At 32.2% G+C, this 20694-nt stretch overlaps 1 protein-coding gene across 18 annotated transcripts in view; it reads left to right on the top strand.

Annotated features, from left to right (window-relative positions):
- Window positions 1-12105: 12105 nt before the first annotated feature.
- The window catches only part of LOC127726060 (platelet-activating factor acetylhydrolase-like), a 36094-nt gene continuing 27505 nt past the window's right edge, over window positions 12106-20694 (top strand). For all 18 annotated transcript variants that reach the window (XR_007993298.1, XR_007993296.1, XR_007993302.1 and 15 more), the window contains exon 1: window positions 12106-12698. Coding sequence is in view for 1 of the 18 variants with exons in the window: in XM_052233400.1 (XP_052089360.1) it covers window positions 12435-12698 (264 nt within the window). In the remaining 17 variants the exon portion in view is untranslated. The remainder of the gene's footprint in view (window positions 12699-20694) is intronic.

Below are 20694 nucleotides of genomic sequence, written 5' to 3' on the forward strand. Positions count from 1 at the left end.
GGCAGCATAAAATACCATATTTTCATTTATAAAATGAAATATCAATTTTTCATTATCAGACATATGCAAAAAATTCTCATCAACAATTATAATACTAGCATGATTAAAAATAGCATTACGAAATATGAATAGACAGGACAGTTTAACAAAACATGTTTTCATCTTCAACGTCACCAGTACAGTTAAAACATACTCTATTTTCAATATCAATATTTTCTAAACGACCAGTTTCAATTCTGATGGGTGCTACACCACATCTAAATTTGGCTATTTAAACTGTATATTGAAAATCAAATAATTTTCTACACCATATACATTTTTGAACATTCTATATGTTCGTAATTTATTTTTATCATTTGACATAATTTTGTCATACCATTCTTCCTTAAATTTTTCAAAAGATACATTTTCGATATTCTTAATTAAATCCTTGTTCAAAATAGCACCATTGCTCAAATATTCCATATCAAGTTCTTTAAACTTATTTTTTACTCTAAAATGCCAATTTGTTACTCTTTTACATGTGTAAACCCCATATATACATCTTGTCCAATTTCTAAAAACACTAGTTCACTGTTTGATTTTGCATGGCATCCAGTCCATGTCACCATACAAAGACACATTAGGTGTGTATTTTCCTACACCTATGAAAAAACTCATGGCTCTATTTTTTATTCTATTTATACATTAAAAATCACGTGTTCCCCATATAGAGGCACCATAATCTATTACAGACTATACAAGCGTATCAAACAATTTTGTAAATATACAATACTGAAAACCACCGTTAGCTTTACATTTAGATATCAACAAACCCAACGATCTACTAGCGGCTTTAGCAACTGCTTTTGCCATATTATCATAGCTTAAATGCCCAGTAAACAATAAACCTAAATATGTGTATAGGGAAACAATATCAATATTGTTACCATTAAACAAAAATGGAAAATTTGATCTAGATACAGACTGTGTTCTAAAATGTTCTATTTTAGATTTATCTAAATTAACAGTAAGGTCATTAGTACAACACCACACATTAAAAACATCTAATATTTTTATAAATCACTCTCATTCTCAGTAATAAATACAAGATCATCTGCACATAACAACATGCTAACTTTATGATTTTCAATGTCTATACCTATGTTTAATGTCTTAACCTCATCAACAAGATTGTGTATATAGATATATAATAATAGAGACGAAAGGATACACCCTTGTTTTAGACCACAATTTACATCAAACCAATCCGTTAAGTTACCATTTACTTTAACATTAGAGTGTACATTATTATAAAGAGAATAAAGTGACTGCAAAATTTTTGAGCTAATACCAATTGATTTTAATTTACAAAATAATAAATTTTTATTTATCCAATAGTAAGCTTTTTTGAAGTCAATGAATGCCACATATGTTGATTGTTTACGAAGTTTTCTAGTTTCTATAATAGTAGACAGTGTACTTAGATGGTCGACAGTACTACGACCTTTTCTAAAACTGTTTTGTTCGTCACATAGGAAGTCAATATCATCAAGCTTATACGTTAGTCGTACTCCACGGTACAGTTTGTAGGAAACTGGGGCTAAAGTAATACCACGGTACGACAAAGGATCCATCGGATCTGATGTTGAGCTTTTCGGAATAGGCGTTATAATCCCTTTTGACCACATTAATGAAACTTTACCAGAGTCAAAACAAATATTGAATACTAGTATACTACAGTTAGTGCATTTAACATAGTTTGGTTCTTATAAATTCAACTGGTATTTCGCCATATCCAGGTGATTTACCGTTTTTGAACATTTTAAACCATTAAATACCGGTACTTCTTCAACAGATATTTCATATCTAACATATCATCATATAAAACATCTACATCATTTTCACAGATATTTACATCACTATCATTATTTTTATCAAACATATCATAATATTCCATTTATTTAAAAGACTTCATCTTTATCACTAGAAATTAGACCATTATCTAACTTTACTTCCATGGGAATATAATTTTGGCGCTCACTACCTACACCAATTTTTCTAATTTTTCGCCAAAACTCTTTTGGATTTCCACACAGCATTTAAAATGATTAGAATGATTAGAGTGATTAAAGTACATTTAGACAAAAACATGTATACACATTTAAACAGAGTAACATAATTATAAACAATGTCATTGACAAAACATGAAGTCATTTTGGAATCCACTGTGACCTGGAGAAATCAATTAATCAATTTATAGACATAGGCCTATGGGAGACAAACTCCTGGTCGACTTTTTATTTTTCTATCTTCAAACTACATTGATATGTAGGACTCTAAAGTGCGATGGTACTCTAAAGTGCGATGGTCACGCTAAAGTGCGATGGTCTACGCAAAAGTGCGATGGTTTCAGACGCTAAAGTGCGATGGTTGTTTGTTTTTTTAAGTGCGATCAGATGACACGCTAAAATGCGATGGTATACATGACACGCTAAAGAGCGTTGGTTTAACACGCTTTTAAAAGTGCGATGGTGTAACGAGAATGGGGTTCAGGCAATGGTTTATGTTTTTTGCTGTGTTCATATTAGTTTTTCGTCTATTGTATTGTTTATAAATCATGCTGTTGTCTTTCTCTTTTGAATTGTTTTACATTAGTCGTTTCGTGGTCCTATATAGCTTCCATGCGACGTAAGCCAAGCCTCCACGTTGAAGTTCATAATCTTGCTAAGTGCATATGGTCTTTGGTGGATAGTTGTTTGTTGACAATTACACCACAACTTCTTATTTGTTTTTTGTTTATTGTTTTCTATCTCTTTCACAGACATGACGAACCATATTGTAAAAAATTGTTTTATAAAATATTTCAATTAGAAAATTAAAAAGTAGCTTTTATTTCACGCAAGTAAATAACATGGGATTAAAAACATAGAAGGAGTTTCTAAATCAAATTTGGACGAATTAAATACTTTGACACTTGGTGTATTTTGCCGTTTTCGCTCTCTTTTACGGTATACACCTTCCAATTACTATCGTCAGTTTCTAAGTTTATGAGAAGTATTCTTTTCCAGTATCCTGTCAAAAACCCGTGTGTCCCCGCCGACACAACGGGATCAAAGGTTTGCATTTCTGTTACTGTCGATGATTTTTTGGGAAATAACTCCTCCGCATACAAACTTTTCTAGCACCAACCAAAATTGGAATCATTTGTTTTCGTGTCTAGTAAAAAAAACTTCATCTGCACAAACATTCTCGTTTACCCATGTCCATTTTTGTTTGTACAAACGGCGTGTAGAGTCATAATGCTATTTGTGGTTGCAAACGTCCATACTTTCAATAACAAACGCATTTTCGCGGAAAAACGCACTTTAGCGTATCGCAGCATCGGACTTTAGCGTGTTCCGTCGCACTTTAGCGTGACCATCGCGTTTTAGCGTCCCCATCGCACTTTAGAGTCCTACAAAAAGGGAGTGCAATAATTTAGATAAACTTGAAGTAACAAACAAATCTTCAGATGAAAGAATCCAAACAAATTTCATTTCATCAGATAACTTTGAATTTTTTTTTTAATTTAGAATTTAAATTAGACAGATGTTGAGGTCTTGTATCTTTTAGAACAGGACATTTTAAATGAAAATGTAGTTCATCTTCAACTGCGTTCTTACATAGCTTACACTTTCTGTCTTCAGCTTTTATACCAATATACCTCCCTCTTTCAATTTCAAGGTCATAACAGCTAGTTCTAAATCTTGTAATTATTTTGCCTGTCTTTTTTTTTAAGCTCACATGGCCCAAAGGGCCAAGTGAGCTGTTCTCATCACTTGGCGTCCGTCGTCGTCCACCGTCGTCTGTTAACTTTTACAAAAATCTTCTCCTTTGAAACTACTGGGCCAAATTTAACCAAACTTGGCCACAATCATCATTGGAGTATCGTGTTTAAAAAAATGTGTCCGATGACCCCGCCTGCCAACCAAGATGGTCGACATGGCTAAAAATAGAACATATGGGTAATACGCAAGTTGTGTCTATTATTTTGAAAACAGTTACAAATAGAGAAAATCTGACAGTTGCAAAAATGTTCAGAATGTTGAGCTCTACCAATTGTCTATATACGTCAAAACTGTCAGACGACTTCTTGCAGTATTTATTGCCCTTTAATGACAAATATTACCATTTTTTTTAAATTTTTGCCTACTATCTTGAAAATTATAATAGATAAAGAGAAACTTTAAATTGCAAAAATGATCATCAAGACAAGTTCTACAAACAAGTCAACATGGTCGAAATCGTCGACTCTTTTTTAGGGTTATTGCCCTTTGATAACAATTCTTACCATTTTTTTTGCGTTTTTTGCCTAATAACTTAAAAATTACAATAGATAGAGAGAAACTTAAATAAGCAAAAATGATCAGCAGGACAAGATTTACAATTAAATTAAATGGAGGAAATCGTCCAACAACTCCTTATTGGAGTTATTGCCCTTTAATGACGATTTTCCTCTTTTTTTTTTGGGCGTTTTGCCTTATATGATAATAATTATAATAGATAAATAGACACTTTAAATCACAAAAATGATCAGCAAGTCAAGATCTACTATCAAGTCAATATTTGCTAATATAGTTAGTAAACTGTCACTCTTTATATGAGTGATTACCCTTAAATGAGGATTTGTTTACCCTCTTTTGTGTTTTGAACAAAAACTAAAGAAGATAGATAAAAACTAAACAGAATAAATGATCAGCAAAACGAGATCAACAAAGCAGAGATTTTGTCATGAATTCTATTCTCGTCTACAATGTTGGAGAGTGTCCTTTGTTGGATGTGCACATAGACCAATGTGAGCGACACATGCCTTTTAGAGCCTCTAGTTGAATTTATTGTTAAATAATTTCAAACATAAAAATATTTTGAAGTTTTCTGTAAATTCTTGATTTTTTGTCCAACTGTATATTGGTACTCTTCCCAGAATTGCTTTCTGAACTAGCTATCCAAATTTCTTTAAAGTTTATAGTTAGAGAATTTTTTTATATATGGTTTTGTTTAACGTTTGATTGGTTTACAAATAGATAGTCTAAATCAAGGAATTTAAATATATTTTGAATGTTTCCTATCCAAGATTCCTGGTTAGATTTGTTCATAGAATGGATAGATTTGTGGCCTCCCATAGGATAATATTTGAAGGTTCAATTTCTTTCATAAGATGAATCCAATATTTTATCATATTCATAATTACATAAAAAATAGTGTAGGGAGTGAACCTAGTTCCCCTCTATATGCCATATTTGATGTTTTTATGTTAACTCCAAGTGAAAATTTACAAAGCTTAGTATGGATTTTCTCTAATACAAGATAATCAGTTTCTTTTGATATAAAGTTATCCATATGTTTTTGTTTCTTATGTGGTATATAACACCAAATTTCAGATCCATACAACAAGATGGGTCGGATTATATGGTTATAAATATGTAATAAAGTACTAGGTTTTGGGCTTTCAACTGAAAAGGTCTTCCTTATTTTGATATAAGCTTTTATTCCTTTATTATAAATTTTAAGTTCTTTCTTTGCCATTTGGCAGCTCCCAGATGCTGAAAAATTTAGTCCTAAGTATGTGTAGTTCTGTACACATTCTAAAATCTGGTTTCCAAGGATATTTTAGTATTTTTATGTCGTCCTGATTTGTTAAATACAAGAACCCTGGTCTTTATGGTGTTAACTGTCATTTTACAATCTACTGTAAATTCAAATGATTTATTAACACAATTTAGAAGTCCTTGCTCAGATGATGATAAAAGAACTACATCATCAAAATATTTAAGGGGTGTGTGTTCAATAGGATTGGGTCTCATGTTTGATCAAAATAGGTTGGCACATCATTTAAATATATTTTAAAGAGGCAGGGACTAAGATTATCTCCTTGTCTTACTCCTATATTTGATTAAAATAGGTTTGTCCTGTGTTGGTCTATTTTTACACAGGTTTCTGTGTTTCCAATTACATACATTTAATAAGGTCATAAATCTTTGTTCCAACACCTATACATTTAAGTATATAAAAAAGGTGGTGATGTGGAACAGAATCAAATGCACGCTTAAAATCTACAAAGCATGCATATAGAGGCTTCAAATTATTTTTCACAAATATTTGAATGATGGTATCACGCGAATGTCTGATGCTGGCATGAAGATGCAAATGTCTGATTCTGGCATGAAGATGCGAACGTCTGATGCTGGCATGAAGATGCGAATGTCTGATGCTGGCATGAAGATGCGAATGTCTGATGCTGGCATGAAGATGCAAATGCTGGTAGCTTTGTTTAATTGACTTGTAAGAATGCCCGCGATTTTTTGTATTTCCTACTCTTTTTTTTCAAATGACAGCCACGAATAGCAATACTTAGCTAGTACTGATATATTAGATCTACAAGAAACAAGCGTCATTGTTGTATGTTTTTTTTAACAAACATGAAACTAGATATTTCCTATATTGATTTGCAAAGCTGAAGGTCTTACATTGTAAGTATACATGTATTTGTATTATATATTTTTCTTTTGGCTTTCTGCTTCCATTTATATTTTGCCGCTTACTATATTATATATGTTATTGATGCTATAGCATTTTCTTATATGCTGATCATAAAATAAACTTATTACAAGCCTTTGTTTTCATCTGACTCGAATCGATTTCCCCTAACCAGAAGGCGGTAACTTTGATTTCATTTTCTTAAATTGCAGTATTAAAAAATCACGAGATTATAGTCCAGACGTTGAACATATCTTTATTTCAAAAAGCTAACCGATAGCAACCAGAGATAGTACTTGATTTTTACGAATCGGTCTTTTCTAAAACTATACTCATTCTTAAATTGAAGTTGTAAAAACAGACAACTTACTCAATGATTTGACAACGAGCAAAAAGGCTTCACATTGTGTCAGGCGTCTGATATTTTACGATATTTATACGCAGAAAACACGATAATTATGTATTGTACTGAAAATATATATATAAGTACGTCTGAACCAGTGACGACTCTACAACAGATTTTATCCATCGGATCACCAGTGATGGTGATACAAGGTTGAAATAAAATTGAGAATGGAAATGGGGAATATGTCAAAGAGACAACAACCCGACCAAAGAGCAGATAACACCCGAAGGCCATCAATGGGTCTTCAACGCAGCGAGAACATCCCGCACCCGGAGGTGGTCCTCAGCTGGCCCCTAAATAAAATTGTGTACTGGTTCAGTGAAAATGGACGTCACACTAAACTCCAAAACATATAGATGAACTAAAATTAAAAAACATACAAGACTAACAAAGGCCAGAGGCTCCTGACTTAGGACAGGCACAAAAATGCGGCGGGGTTAAACATGTTTTGTGAGATCTCAACCCTCCCCCTAAACCTCTAGCCAATGAAGAATAAAGAAACACATAGCAATACCCACAGTAAAACTCAGTTTAAAAGAAGTCCGAGTCCCATGTCAGAATAGGTAACAAAAGAAACTAAGCAAAATGACAATGATACATAAATTAACAAAGGACTATACTAGCAGTTACTGACATGCCAGCTCCAGACCTCAATTAAACTGATTGAAAGATTATGTCTCCATCATATGAAAATCAGGTACAATCCCTCCCGTTAGGGGTTTAGTATTATACCATCATAAAATATATGAGAAGAATATAACCCGTATCATGCCAACAACTGGTTTTAGAATAAATGTGTTTATTTCCGATGCAAAGACCCTATGAGTGAATCAATATTAATACTAAAATATACAATCCTTAATGATCTGACAACAGTATCGTAACTATATCCCTTCCGAATAAGTCTGTTTAAAGGTTTGGAAACACATTCTGTATATATAATTCGTCTAAATAACAGCCCAACAATGTTAGATCTGTAAATTTGTGTTAGCAAATTTTTTGTTCTTCCCTGGCCGGGATTCGAACTCACGTTTATGAGATATCGTGGCACCAAATCGCCTTGCACTGTGCCCGACGCGCTAGACCACACGACCACCTAGGCTCTATTCTAGAGTATAATTACTCTAAATATCAGCACAACAATGTTAAATCTGCAAATTTGCGGAAGCATATTTTTATTCTTCCCTCGCCGGGATTCGAACTCATGCTATTGGTATATCGTGACAACACCGCCTGCACTGTGTCCAGCGCTCTAGACCACGTAGATATTATACTATTCGTTGCCTAGATCTGTGTATGTTTAATCGTATAAAACAAAAGATGACAAAGTTAAAAAACAAAATTTCAATTTTTCAATTTCAATTTTCAAATTCTTTATTTAACCTCAGACACATTAAGTGTACAAGAGGAAATATAAACTAACATTGTATACATAAATGATGGCAGGCGAGACTGACAAAATACAGAGAAAATACAGTAAAATAGAACATATGATATCATGCTTCAACACACTATTGAAATTCATTCTGATACATGGTTTTTCTAAAAATACTTCGAGATTTTTTTTTCAGGAACAATGACAGGTTTTTGTGTAGTCGAACATGACATAAAGATAACATATTTTTTTTATTTTTATCTCACTTGGATTTGTACTATAGTAACTAGGTACATATGTTTTTCTAAGTTTTACAAATGGTGGAAATACACATTGGAATAAATAATGAAATTCATTCCCGATTCCGTTTTTGCAAAGGTTACAAATTCTATTCTCTTTAGGTATCCCGGCCCATCTTCCAGTTTCTATAGAAAATCTAATATTTGCACATCTCAATTTAGTAATGAATACCCTTTCATATTATTTCTAATATTTTTCCAATTCAAACTTGTTTTTGAATAGAGAATAGAATTCTCCATTTGAAGAATTCTGAATCTGCGATACCCAATGCTGAATGAATTGATCGGTTAGTCTTTGTCTTAATATATTTAATTTAAGCTGGTTTTTATCCATATGTACTTGGTTACTCCAAACAAAACTCAATCCACATTCGTCCAAAGTAGATTTTATGTACGAAATCCATTTGAACTTTTTAGGACTAGTTTTATGTAATCCAAACATTAATTTATACACAATTGTTGATAATTTATGATCATTTATCAATAAATTATTCCAAAAAGACAACATTTTTTGTTTTATTACATTTTCTAAAGGATATCTCCCAGTTTCACCATAAACAATGTAGTTAGGTGTGGTGTTTCTAAGTTTCAGATATTTTTTGAAAAATTGAAGATGCATTTTTCTATACAACTTTTATTTTCCAAACCCCATACTTTAGCTAAATATAACAAAACTGGAACAACAAGACAATCAAAAAGTTTAAATTTTAAATCAATAGGTATACTGATATTTTGTATTTTATAGAATAAGGCATAAAGTGCCTTCTGAGCTTGATCCTTGTTATTTCTTTCTAGCAGTTGGAAAAGTTCCATTGTAATTAAACATGACCCCTAAGTATGAATATGAATCCACTGTTTCTATAATTTGATCATTAATCTTAAATGCATTACAATTCTTTCTTTTACTAAAAACCACTACCTTTGTTTTACCAATGTTAACATTTAGTTTCCATATATTACAATATTTCTCAAATGATTCCAAAGCTTTTTGTAAACCTTCAGGCGTTTCAGACATGATGACAGTGTTGTCAGCATACAATATCAAGAACAGTTTCATATAAAGCAATAATTTTTCTAAGCATAAATCTGAGATATTTTCTAGACAGTCTACATTATTATCCACATAAAAGTCTTCTAGGTCGTTCAGATAAATTGAAAACAAAAATGGTGACAAGTTTTCTCCTTGTATCACACCAATCTCACAGTTGAATATGTCCGAGTACTCTTTACCAAGTTTGACTCGTGTCTTTACATTTTGGTACATATTATGAATAACAGTTAAAATTTTACCCCTGATACCAGATTTTTGCAATTTATTCCACAGCCCAGTCTCCAAATGGTGTCAAAAGCAGACTTAAAATCAACAAATGTACAATAAAGTTTCCCGCCTAATGAAAAGTAAATAATGACTAGGGCGTACAAGACAAATATGTTATCAATAGTTGAGTGTCCTTTACGAAAACCAGCCTGTGAACTTGGAATAAGGGAGATACAATCTGATAGTTTACCAAGTTTATATTTAGGATAGACGAAAATAATTTGCTGAAACAAGAATTTAAGGTAATACCCTTGTACAATTTGGGTCCGACCTTGTACCCTTGTTTTTGAATATTGGCACTAATATTCCAGCATCCCATTTTTCTGGTATTACTCCAGAATCAAAAATTAAGTTAAATAATTTAACATATACAGGCATAAGAGTGTTAACAGTACTCTTTATATATTCATTCAAGACACCATCATCACTACTTGATTTATTATTTTTCAAATTACTAATAGCGAGTTTAATTTCTTCTTCGATTATAATACCATTAAGGATATAATTAATGTTTTCTGGTATAATATCATTATCAAAAACGAAATCTCCAGGATTTTCTTCTGCCTCATCGTTTTTGTTTAACTCCCTAAAATGTTCATACAAAGATTCAATAGAAATATCATTTATATTATCTGTTTTTGAATTGCGGAAATTATTTAAAAATCTTCCAAAAAGATTTGTTATCACTTTTAGAAAGGTTCAAAAGATCGTCTGCAATCTTTTGCTGATATTTCTTGTAAGCAATGTTTAATTTGTTTTTATATTTTTTGCTAGATTCAATCATCAATCTTCTATTTTCGGCATTCTTGACAAAACTATACCTCTTGTGTGCTTTTATGAAAACCCTTTCTGTTTATTGCACATAAATTATTAAACCAGGGTTTAGAATCATCTTGTTTTTTAAACTTTTTTCTCTTTTTAACTTTGCTGAAAGTTTCTATAGCTGCATTATGAAAATTTTGGACTATTGTATCAACAATACATCAATATCATTCTGACGTACTTCATCACATGATGAAAGATTTTCTATACTAATTAATACATGAGCCAATATAGCCTCACTATCTGTTTGAATACAATTTACAAATTCTGAACTACGATTCGAAGTGCACCTTGTTTGAAAACCCAATTGAAAAGTATATCTAGTACATGATCTTGTTAGTAGATCGATTAGAATACAAAATAATTATATTTTTATGAAATAATGACTTCATTTTGGTTCTTTAACACTTGAATTATGTTTTTTTAATTGTTCATATGTACCTTTGTCATTTTTGTTTTATATATATAATATATATTCATAAAGATTGTTAAAGTTATGCACTATGTAAAATTCAAGTTTCGTGTCCATCAAATAATGTTTGAAAAGGGGTCGATAAATTTGGATTTTAAGTACTTGGATATTCACTCAGTCCACTTGGTAGTCAGTAATGTCAAATTGAAAGACAGACTGGTTTTGTTGTTTTACTTCAGTTTTCTCAACCGACATAATTCCGTTTTCCTCACACAAATATATACTATTAAGCTGTTGAAATATCTGGAATAATTTGATGTGAATAGAGAATTTGCAGACAGACCCTTGCTATTTGATGACAATTAAAATTAATTCCACAGTTAATAAATACGCAACGTGTAAATAGGTTTGTAGAAATCAAGTTAAAAGTCTTCATTATTGAAGTGTTGTTTTACTGGTCAGGTCATAATAAATATTTTTTTTTATTTAACGCACATCACCATTTACAAATTACTGGAACCAATACTGAGTTATTAGAGTATTATTCCCACAAATTATTATAAATGACCATCTTTATAGTGGTCTATAGTCATATAAACAAATTAAATGTTTGTGACAAAAACACACATATATATATATATATATCAATCCAAAATAGAGCAAGGATTTGTATAGTAAGACTTACTATACAAATCCTTGAATAGAGCAACAATAGAATATATAATATTAATGAAGAAATAGAAATACATCTTCAATTTATTTTTGCACAAGATTAATTCACTTTTTCACTTTATCGTTCATAAATAAATTAATAATAATAACGAATAAATCCCCACTAGTCGTATAGCATACAACACATACATGTATTGCATTGTATTATGATTACGGTTATCAGTGCTTTTTACAATAAGAATGCATATGAACTATTTTTAACCCATATATGTGGGTCAGTTATGTACGCGTAATTCCTATTGCGTTACGACACACCCAGCTGGGAGTCGTTTCGCATTAATCTCTATCGATTTGATCAAAGTTAATCTATGGTCTTTTAACGGTGTCACAGTAAAATCTGTACATAATTGCAGGTAAAGTATATTTCTTTACTTTCTTGTAACAGGTAAACACCGATAGATTTTAAACATTCAATCATGCATGGTAACTAAGTGTGGTTTGTTATGACAAATGTACCGTGTGTACGTAGTAAACATAACCATACATGAGATATGAATGGAGTTGTGAAATCCTAGTATCTGAAATCCATAAGGAGACAAAAGGGAATACAGCTGGTGTAAACTGACTAGGGAATGAATTCCGATTCCATATTTCATCAATGTTTCTCACAACAAGGGCTCCATAAATCACAGAGTGATTGTTCACTTGAATTCAAGACATTAAGACGAAATGACAGTTTTTTCAAATCGAAAGATAAGGAAAAGGAGAAGATACGGAGACATCTTCCTGTTGGAACAGGAGAATATTCTGTAGGATGTCTGGATATTATGTGTGATCATTCTGAAAAGGGGTCTTTCTTCCGGTTGTACTATCCTATTGAAAAGACAGATATATACGTAAGTTTATTCTTTTTTTGACAAAAAATGTAAAACAATCATTTGAAATGATACATGCATGACCTGATAATTATTCATGCATACTTAAAATCATTTTAAGGAACTTGTTGGATTATTTGGTTATTGGGCATCTATCATGTCTATACAGCGAAAATGTGCATGAAAACACGTGGTAATCAAGTTTAACCCAGTTTATCGTCGGTTTTATTATGAAAGAGCAGTTAACATGGTTAAACCTTTTCTTAAAAAAGGAGGCCCTATACATACTCTCTCCGCTCCCATCTCTGCATTCTTAAAAATATATTTCATAAAAATACCGGGGTTAAAATAATCGAGATCTAAGCTGTTCGAATTTTGAGAATTCTGAAAAACTACATCGCTTTGCACTTTTTATCGGTCAAAAGAAGCATGAATCATTAGTACAAAGTCTTTATACTTACTATAGTTTATCGCAAACGCAGTTTGCGCATGTTGCGTAACAATAATAAAAGTTTGATGGCAAGATATTGATGCATTTTTAATACAGTAATAACTCATTTCCTATTTCATTCATTTTTTTCAAGTGCAGTTGATTTTGATCATTATCCTAATCTAATTCAATTCTAAATCGGGTGGGTTTTGGTGGATCAACTTGCTAAGTTGAAATGGAACTTACAACACACATGTACAAATGTTTGCACATTTTTGCAACTGGTCCCTCTCCTTTTTTTAAAAATCTGGATTCACCTCGACAAACATGATTGACTCTCTGCAATCATATGCCTGATATTGTAGTACCTTCGTCAGGGTATATATCTGTTCCTCCTAACAGCAATTCGTCCGGAAACTTTGTTATAAACAAAGCTATAGATCTGTTTCTGTTGGAAAAAATATTCTATATACCTTACAAATAATAAAATATTACTTCCAGTTGAAATAATATTCCAGAATATTTCGTGGTTCAGCATTGATAGTAAAAATAATATTCGATAAGAACGTTGAATGCAAACGATATATATGGACCGACGACATGTACGAAGTCTTATATTATAGGACTAGTTTGGAACAATAATATTATAAAGGAACTTCTATTCCATGACATAATATGCTCTGTGATTGGAAACATGTGTAAGATAGATAATATAGAAAGTTTTCTAAATGGCATTGTTCTTTTAACAACCTTGCATAAACAATAAAGTTGTGTAAAAGATTTATAACGGTCGATACACATGATAAATGGTTCAATTTCTGCTTTGTACTACATATCAATATTGTTACTTGATAGATAAATTAAAGAACGAAAATTTAATTAATTCCTTAAATTGTAGCTATTGCACAGATTGAGATAATACAAATAATTGTAAAATTAAAAAAATAAATATGGGGAAATTCACGTAAAATAACTTGCAAGTTTGGCGTTCTTTGTATTAAAAGTTTCTAAAATTAGAACGGTCGCGTGAGAACGATGTACCATGCACATACGATGACATCTTTATCCTTTGGTCTCATTGGCATATCATGCAAGGAATTGGGTGTGATTTTGAGAAAACCTATACATACAATACTTTGAATGTTTCCTCATTGTAAATCGATCCCTATCTTTGACTAATCCATACACAGTTATGAGGGATCGGGTCTAACTCTAAGCTTATAAAATGTGTAGTCTAAGTTGACAATATCGGTATTCCGACTTTTAAATACTGCAACGTGTAAATGCACATATTGTACATTTACACCAATTATGCAACTTACTATCATGGTTCATCGTCCTGAAATAAGGCCAAGTTCACGAAAGACTTCCTTCTTAGTTATTGAAAGCTGTCATTTTACATTAATTATAATATTATAGTGTAACTTGATTACACAAATGAATACCCTGTCGGGCTATCTTGCATATCTGGTACTTATATTACGTCCTTTTTACTTGGAGCATTGATGTTAGTAAACATAACTTAGGTGTAAAGTTACACACCATTGATGTTAAATTGCAACTCTTACTGCAGAAGTTCATAAGATATTATTTTGACAACATTTCTGAATATTTCAATTTTCCTCAAACATGTCAAATGTCAGTGATTTCATATTTAGCTTGCAGCAATTCTAATGATATCAAATAAAGTATATTCATAACTTATTGTCACACGTAAATATTAAAACACATTTTATGTTGATAAAGACGTCGTGTGAAGTTAAAATTGTTACATTCTTTTGTTGAAAAGTTGAAATACGCCCAAATACTTTAATGAAAATTCATCGACCCACACTGATAATTTGTGTATAAAATACCAACATACACATGTCTTCACGTCTAAAGTTTACAAGTATACAATTTTCATAGATATTGTTTTTGCCCACGTAGGATCATTTATCATTTCTATAACTTTGTAAAATTTCGATAAAAAAAATATAATAACCACACTATCAAATTAGTTGCCTATTATCAAAAATATTTGTTTATGTTTTGTCTTGGATAACATCATGTTGAGTCAGCATATTTTACTACTAGACTCGGAATGAAGTTCGGAAGCAGTCTTTATCAGATTCGAATTATAATTCAATGTATAATCATTGACACAAACTTTTATGTATTAGATACACCTATGACATGTATGAGGGCGTTACCCCGATTGGGTGTATCTAAGTTACACCAAGATGTTATTGTCAATACAGAATGATAGTTTTCCATAATTTAGGAGGGGGTCTTTCAGCGGTTTGACCATATGTTACTAGTATTGAAACGCATGATAAATGCATGATATCCAATTTCATTTAACGACATATCGGTGTAAATTTAAATACATGTACATTCGTTAAAACGCGGATGACATTTCTCCCACGCATTCAAATTTTTAGATAGAGTAGGGTTAACAGTTCAAACTTGACATTTGGTAAGATGTATACATGTTACACTGTGCATGTTTAGTACATTGAGTATTCACACGGTAACATTCGAGCGTATTATGTTATATTTTTATTTCAAATAAGGAGTACTATTAAGTTTTTGTAACTTTTTTATTCGGGCTTAACCCTGCTATATATGATAATGTGTTTGTCCCAAGATAAAAAAAAAACTTTGATTGTGTTGATTAACATGATTATTATATCTCAATCATGTTAATGTTTTTTTATTCTTCAAGAAGTTTAATGTCGGGAGAATTTCCCTGTACAGCAGAATTTAGCGGTTTTTTTTAATTAATGTCATTGATATGGTAGAGACTCAAAAATAATGCCAACATGCAGTTACTACATGTACTATAACCACCAAAGAAAATACCAGTGATGAGAGACATCCGCGAGTAAACTAAATATACGTTTATTATCTGAGTTTCCTCCTTTAGCATGTTTAGGAGAGTAGGACATATGCACAATGTATATAGATACAATACATAAGGAGCGTGTTTGATGGATTTTATTACATGTATGACGTGCTCTCTTTGTGGTAGATTTAATTTGTGAATGGTAAATAAGGTAAATGACCCGAGCACCAGTATCCTTCTGAACCTATGCATGTATGTTTTAGTGTAACGTTGATCGAAATTGTAAACACCATCTGCTTACAGTCCACAAAATGTATCAAATAACACCAATAACTATTGATGTAATAGTATCTTGTTCTCTCGTTCTAAATAAGCATGAAGTATTTCCACTAACAATTAATTAACCAGCAGGTCAAAAGGAAAATGTCTCTCTTTTCATTCTTTAGATAAATGGATAAACCTTGGACCATTCATGACAATAATTCAAAAACCGTAACTATTTACAACTCCTACATACTATATACATATACTAAGAGAACATATACATTTATTGGTTGTTATGACGTGTAACCACATTTGGTATAATACTAGAACACCCAATGATATCAGTTCAATATGAAAATGTTTATCAAAAATCCGAGGACTTATGTTATAATATCGACATATTACATGATAAAAGCCATCCTCTTCTTGATTAAGAAATAACTAAGTACAAGATTGTTTAAGAGGAAATTACAGTGTGACTTAGTAAACATGATGATATCTATGAATTCAAATTCAACGGCTTCAGCAAAAGTCGGCTTTACTTGCATATTTAACCTCCTTTCATCCCAATCTATTCCATTTTCGTTTATTTTACAAATGTGTATTTTGTGTGTCATATGGTGGCCGGTTAAGGCCATTTCGCGTTTTCGGGTTTTCGCCCTTCATATTCTATAGGGAGAAATCGCGAAGGCGAAAACGCGAAATATTTTTTTCTTTCCGATTTCGCGTTTTCGCCCTACAGAATATGAAGGGCAAAAACGCGAAATGGCCTTAACCGGCCACCATAGTGTCAGGAAATGCTTTAACTTCAAAGTTTCAATAGGCAAACCTTTTTATACGACCGCAAAAAAATTTTTGTGGTCGTATATTGGTATGACGTTGGCGTCGTCGTCGTTGTCGTCGTCGTCAGGCGTCGTCCGAAGACACATTGGTTTTCGCACTCTAACTTTAGTTTAAGCGAATGGATCTCTATGAAATTTTACCACAAGGTTCAATACCACAAAAGGAAGGTTGGGATTGATTTTGGGGGTTATGGTACCAACAGTAAAGGAATTAGGGGCCAAAAATAAGCATTTTTGTAACTTCCAGACATAACTTGTGTGTTAGTGTATGGATCTCTCTGACATTGTACCACAAGGTTCCATATCACAAAAGGAATGCTGGGATTGATTTAGGGGGTAATTGCCTCAAAATTTTAGGAATTAGGGACCAAAAAGGGGCAAAAAACAAGCATTTTTCTAGTTTCATGACAATAACTTGTGTGTAAGTGTATGGATCTTTCTGAAATTGTACTACAAGGTTCCATATCACAAAGGGAAAGCTGGAATTGAGTTTGGGGGTAATTGCCGAAACGTTTAGGAATTGGGGGCCAAAAAGGGGCCAAAAATAAGCATTTTCTAGTTTCCAGACAATAACTTGTGTTCAAGTGTATGGATCTCTCTGAAATTGTACTGCAAGGTACCATACCACAAAGGGAAGGCTGGGATTGATGATGGGGGTAATTGCCTCAATATTTTAGGAATTAGGGGCAAAAAACAAGCATTTTTCTAGTTTCAGGACAATAACTTGTGTGTAAGTGTATGGATCTTTCTGAAATTGTACTACAAGGTTCCATATCACAAAGGAAAAGCTGGGTTTGAAATTGGAGGTAATTGCCCTAAACGTTTAGGAATTTGGGGCCAAAAAGGGGCCAAAAACACATTTATCTAGTTTCCAGACATTAACTTGTGTTCAAGTGTATGGATCTCTCTGAAATTGTACTGCAAGGTACCATACCACAAAGGGAAGGCTGGGATTGAGTTTGGGGTGAGGAATCATAAGGGGGTTCAAAAAATTTGGGGGGGGGGGGGATTTTTTTTTTTCTTCATTTTTTTTCTTTTTTTCCTTTTTTTTTTCTTTTAAAATTTTCCATTTTAAGTTGGTTATTTCTGATTTATATTTAAAAGCAAATAATAATGATATGGTAGGAGATACACACCAAACAGGATGTGTAAATTATTATATAATAAGTATTGTGCAATAGCAAGAAATTTTCAATTGCACTTTATTGCACAATAGCAAGAAATCTTCAATTGCACAGTATTGCGCAATAGCAAGAAATCTTCAATTGCACAGTATTGCGCAATAGCAAGAAATATCCAATAGCACAATATTGCGCAATAGCAAGAAATTGTCAATTGTACAGTATTGCGCAATAGCAAGGAATATTTAATTGCACAGTATTGTGCAAAAGAAGATTCTTCGTATAAATTGCTTATTTCTTGACCAATTTCAATTGGGTTTTATTCTTGAATTCTTGGGGTTCTTTAATATGCTGAATCTAACCGTGTATTTAGTTTTTGGATTTTGGGCCCCGTTTTTAAATTGGTCCACATTGAGGTCCAAAGGGTCCAAAATTAAACTTTGTTTGATTTCATCAAAAATTGAATTATTGGGGTTCTTTGATATGCCGAATCTAACCGTGTATTTAGATTCTTAATTTTTGGTTCCGTTTTCAAATTGGTCTACATTAAGGTCCAAAGGGTCCAAAATTAAACTTAGTTTGATTTTAACAAAAATTAAATTCTTGGGGTTCTTTGATATGCTGAATCTAAACATGTATTTAGATTTTTGATTATGGGCCCAGTTTTCAAGTTGGTCCAAATCGGGGTCCAAAATTAAACTTTGTTTGATTTCAACAAAAATTGAATATATGGGGTTCTTTGATATGCTGAATCTAACCATGTATTTAGATTTTTGATTTTTGGGCCCCGTTATCAACTTTGTCCACATTGAGGTCAAAAGGGTCCAAAATTAAACTTTGTTTGATTTCATCAAAAATTGAATTCTTGGGGTTCTTTGATATGCTGAATCTAACCATGTATTTAGATTTTGGATATTGGACCATAATAGGTGAATGTCCAATTTAAAATTTTTAAGTTCTTAGACCACATTCATTCTGTGTCAGAAACCTATGCTGTGTCAAATATTTAATCACAATCCAAATGCAAAGCTGTATCAAGCTTGAAGGTTGTGTCCATACTTGCCCCAACTGTTCAGGGTTCGACCTCTGCGGTCGTATCAAGCTGCGCCCTGCGGAGCATTTTATTATTCGTTGCTTTCCATCTAGTTATAAACATCTGATGATTCTCTCCTCTGCTTGCCTTCCGTGGTGAAGGCAATGTTTAACTCAAACACCAAGAAGAAATCCTTTAGAACGATCGTACCTATAGTATATAAAAGAGAACTGTACCAAAACTGATTAATTTCACATAAGATGTTTTGTGGATTTTTTCGGTCATTTTAGGACAGGTAATATAATTTAATAACACATGTAACTTGGTCAAAGGTTTTCAAGGATTTTTGACAGTGACAATTCACGGTAAAAGAAAACTTTGATTATAAAATTTTGGTTGACTTTGATGGAGTAGAATCTCATCATATTTTTATTGAAACGTGTCATTTTAGGAAGGGTGTTTAATTCAGAGCATTGAATGATTTGTTTGCCTACATTTTTTTATATCAAGGGCGTAGGCCTATAATATGAAAAGGTAAAACGTATCTGTGAGATTCATATTTTTTATATTTTTAATTCCATTAACATGCTGTTTTATAAATCAACTTTCATAAGTTTTTAACAACCATCCTTAATAGTATCCTTTTAAACTTTAAATAGTTGCCCATACAAACGTTCCTTTTTACATTGTGCTCTTTTTCGCCAGGTCCCTAATAAATCTCTACTTAAACCATATACGAAGGAGCAATGTTTATTTAATAAAAGAATATTGGCTATTGATTGTGTCGTTGTTACAATAAATATTATGGTTTAGTTTTTCAACACTGAAAAATTGATGACCAATGATTGGCACAATAAACTAAAATCATGTATATTTAAAAACAAATAATGCTTTTAATATGAAGACATCACTGTTAGCTGTTTTTATACGACTGCAAAAAATCGTCGTCGTCCGAAGACACATTTGGTTTCCTGACAATAACTTTAGTTTAAGTGAATGGATCTCTATGAAATTTTACCAGAAGGTTCAATACCGCAAGGTTTGGATTGATTTTGGGGGTTATGGTACCAACAGTTTAGGAATTAGGGCCCAAAAAGGGGCCAAAAACAAGCATTTTTGTAGTTTCCGGACAATAACTTGTGTATGGATCTCTCTGAAATTGTACCACAAGATTCCATATCACAAAGGGAAGGCTGGGATTGAGTTTGGGGGTAAATGTCCCAAACGTTTAAAAATAAGGGGCAAAAAAGGGGTCAAAAACATGTTTTGTTAGCGGATCGATTTCAAATATTTGGATATCACTAAGGAATTAATGAAATGTACGTTGGATTAAAGTACTATTGATAAGGAGTTATATACCTTTTATTTGACTATGCACATTTCACTCTGCCTTTGAATGATTTCATACATTAGTATTTATCAATTAAAATATATCAAGCAGACCTTTGGTTAAGCAATCTTTCAGACATGTTTCTAATAAAGCTTCTATGTAAGAAATGT

The sequence above is a fragment of the Mytilus californianus genome, unplaced genomic scaffold, assembly GCF_021869535.1.
Source record: "Mytilus californianus isolate M0D057914Y unplaced genomic scaffold, xbMytCali1.0.p SCAF_16, whole genome shotgun sequence".
In the NCBI taxonomy this organism is placed as follows: Eukaryota; Metazoa; Mollusca; class Bivalvia; order Mytilida; family Mytilidae; genus Mytilus; species Mytilus californianus.